The sequence below is a fragment of the Micropterus dolomieu genome, linkage group LG21, assembly GCF_021292245.1.
Source record: "Micropterus dolomieu isolate WLL.071019.BEF.003 ecotype Adirondacks linkage group LG21, ASM2129224v1, whole genome shotgun sequence".
Classification (NCBI taxonomy): domain Eukaryota; kingdom Metazoa; phylum Chordata; class Actinopteri; order Centrarchiformes; family Centrarchidae; genus Micropterus; species Micropterus dolomieu.
Window position 1 is genome coordinate 23,795,681 of NC_060170.1, and position 3,802 is coordinate 23,799,482.

The 3,802-nt window shown below is 37.5% G+C and overlaps 1 protein-coding gene across 1 annotated transcript in view; it reads left to right on the forward strand.

The window, feature by feature from the left end:
* The window catches only part of LOC123959896 (dynein axonemal heavy chain 10-like), a 24,109-nt gene that overhangs the window by 18,514 nt on the left and 1,793 nt on the right, over positions 1–3,802 (forward strand). Inside the window, 4 exon segments of the mRNA XM_046034226.1 lie at positions 56–155; positions 277–477; positions 3,203–3,412; positions 3,548–3,643. Coding sequence (XP_045890182.1) covers positions 56–155; positions 277–477; positions 3,203–3,412; positions 3,548–3,643 — 607 coding nt within the window.

A 3,802-nucleotide genomic window follows, 5' to 3' on the forward strand; every position in this document is an offset into this window, starting at 1 on the left:
TTGATGCAGTTTATGAGCAGAGCACACCTTCCTCCCCCATTGTCTTCATCCTGAGTCCTGGCTCTGACCCAGGCAGTGATCTCAAGAAACTAGCAGAAAGGTCAGGCTTTGGAGGCAAGTTGAAGTTCCTCGCTATGGGCCAAGGCCAAGAAAAGGTACTGAAGACTTCTTAAGTCTGGTCAAGTGAATTGAGTGTAAGGATCACTAAGTAGTCACACTAAGTAAAAATAAAAAGTTAAGAAGTTGAGAGTAATTGTCTTCTGTACCTGTAAAAAGGTGGCACTGCAGTTGCTGGAGAGGGCTGTGTCCCGTGGTCAGTGGTTGATGCTACAGAACTGCCACCTGCTGGTAAAGTGGCTACAGGAACTGGAGAAGTCCTTAGAGAGGATCACCAAGCCCAACCCCAACTTCCGTTTGTGGATCACCACTAACCCCATTAAGGATTTCCCCATTGGTATCCTGCAAAAGTCTCTAAAGGTGAAACACATTTTCTCTACCTTCAGCAGTTTGGATTTTTGTAGATGGGAGGGTTAAGTTTCTAAAATCACACAAGGAATTTCTCAAATACGTGTTGTATTTTATGCTTTTATTCTGTATGTTGGCAGTATGACATTGTAGCATTTCAAGTACAGCAAGGTGATACTTTTTAAAAATTGTACACACCAGTGGGGGATAACCACATTCAATGAGCATGGAAGTAACAGTCACATACTCCCAATACATATCAGAATGTTTTTTTAAACTAGTGTTACAGTTTTTCTCAGTCGCTTTGGTGCATTTCTCGAATGATCCTTAACATTTGCAAAACAGAACAAAAAGTGCATTTCTCGAAACAGGTAGTACAAACATCACAACACAGTGGATTACCAGCAAAATACCATAACTTGCTCAAAATCCTTAGTCTATTTCTCAAAAGCAAATCTTTATGTCATTGAACTGGTCAGTGCCATCAGAACGACAAGTTCTTGTGTCTTGTTTATGAACAAGCAAGTCAAAATGTTTAGCTATCTTGTCAATATAACAGTGTACTCTGTAAGTATTTTCTGATATACACTTTGGCTAAGATTTTGATGACAATGATTGAAAATGCACTGCACTTTTTTTGTGTGGCATATATCATTTTCACCAGTTCAAAGTTATGCTTTTACTGTTCGGACTGTAATTTGTTGACAGAGCATGTCCTTGTAAGAAGAAAAGAAAGACAGGACTGTTGGCTGTTGTATCACAGATTCTCTTCCACATCACAAGAGATATCTTCATCAATTCAGGACACATTTACAAAAAAATTCTAATAGACATGCACATTCATATATATATACGGAAGCCCTAATCAAATATTTTTTTACTCATCATTTTCTCGTGATTTCAAGATAACCATAATGGTAATTATAGTGTGGTTTGTTGTATCATTGGTTAGCTCACTTGGTAGAGCATAAAACTTATAGGTTTAAGGTGTTCAATTCTCACTGAAGACTAAACTTATTTATATTTTTCATAATCCTCTTCAATAAAGTTCTTATGAAAAGACTTTCACATGCTCACATTACTGTAAAGCACGTGTTGGACTATGTGCGTTCTTGGTCCACATCCATCAACCTATGGACTTTTCATTTCCCCATCATTCCCAGGCAGAGGAAATTCCTTCTCATTCAGGGGAATCCATGTAACATTACACATTTCCTGACAACTTTCGGAACCTTTGAAATAGCCGTCGGGAAATGTGTGATTGGATTCCCCTCAATCTCTTCATAACAAATTTGCTGAAGACGATAATACACACAAAAGAAGAAAAAGAAAGTCAACAAGAACAGGAATCAAACTAATCAAACTGAGCCCTGTGCTCTACCAACTGAACTAACCAGTGACACTGGTAATTGCTTTGAAATTATCCTAAAGAACCTGCCAGCCCCTGTATTCAGCTATGGTTTGTTATCTCGTGATCCCGAGAAAATTAATTATCCCGTTCTCAGGGGAAAACAACATTCATTTTATATATATATACATATATATTACAGCTCACTGTGTATTGTTACTGTTTACTGGTATTGAGTATTGGTATGAGTGTTGCTATTGTGATGTTGTTGTGGTCTATTTTTATTTTGTTTATAGTCCTTAAGAAACAACATTTCGTTTAGCTACAGTATATACTTGTAGGCAAAGGATATGAATAAAGTATTTTAACTTTTATTTTTGATAACATGTTCAACCATTTTGCATGTAGTGACAAATGCAATGAACTTATGCCTTGATGTTTTGGGGGGTAAGATTGTTCAACAGAGACTGGTATAATTCATTGTGATCAGCAGGACATAAGCAATTGATAATGTAGGAAACAGCAGACAATTATACATAATCATTTGCAAATGAGAAAGTGCTTTTGTGATGTGCACAACGGATGAGATGATGTGGAGGTTGAACAGTTAGTTTTGAGAATTTCAATTCTGATCTGAGAAATGCACCAAAGCGACAGAGAAAAACTGTAAATATCCCGTTCTCAGGGGAAAATAACATTCGTTGTATTACTGCTCACTGTGTATTTTGGTATTGTGGGTGAATGGTCTGAGTGTTGCTATTGCTATGTTGTTGTCTATTCTTATTTTGTTTATAGTCCATAAGAAACAACATTTCATTTAGCTATATACTTGTAGGCAAAGGATATGAATAATGGATTTTAACTTTGATTTTTGATAACGTGTTCAACCATTTTGCATGTAGTGACTAATGCAATGAACTTATGCCTAGATGTTTTGGGGGGTAAGATTATTCAACAGAGACTGGTATAATTCATTGTGATCAGCAGGACATAAGCAAGTGATAATGTAGGAAACAGCAGACAATTGTACATAATCATTTGCATCAGTGTGTCAAGTCATTTGCAATTTTTTGCAATGAGAAAGTGCTTTTTTGATGTGCACAAGTGATGAGATGATGTGGAGGTTGAACAATTAGTTTTGAGAATTTCAATTCTGATCTGAGAAATGCACCAAAGCGACTGAGAAAAACTGTAAATGGTTTAACTGATTTACACACATTTGTGAAAAATCTCAAACAAGGGAAGCATTTTAGCTATCCATATTTTGGTAGGAAAAAGAAACCTTGAAAGCTGAATATGAGGACAAATGGCTTGTTAAGACCTGTGTTTTGATGGGACAGGAATTAAAAATTGCCAGGTGTTTATATGTACTTTTAATATTGTGTACAGGTAGTGACGGAGCCTCCCAACGGCCTCAAGTTGAACATGAGAGCCACCTACTCTAAAATATCAAATGAGGCCTTGACTGCATGCCCACACCCTGCCTTCCGCAGCCTTGTGTATGTGCTGGCCTTCTTCCATGCTGTGGTGCAAGAGAGGCGCAAGTATGGCAAGATTGGCTGGAATGTCCTCTACGACTTCAACGAGTCTGACTTCTTCGTAAGTGGCACAGGAGTCATTTGCATTACGTTAGATATCATTGATTTTGTTAGATTTTTAGTCTCTATTTAAGTGGTTTAATGACAGTTATATTTCACTTTTTAGTGGTTTAAACTATGTAACTGTGCTCAACAGGTGTGTATGGAGATTCTGAACACCTACCTGACCAAAGCTCACAACCAAGGAGACAGCAATCTTCCCTGGGGAAGTCTTAAATACCTTATTGGGGAGGTTAGTCTGAACTCATTATGTTTAAATAAATTGTATATTCATTATGTTTCTAGCTTATGCTGCAAGTTTCGCTTGTCCGTATAATGTTTTCTAGGTGATGTATGGTGGGCGAGCCATAGATAGCTTTGACCGTAGGATCCTGACTGTCTACATGGATGA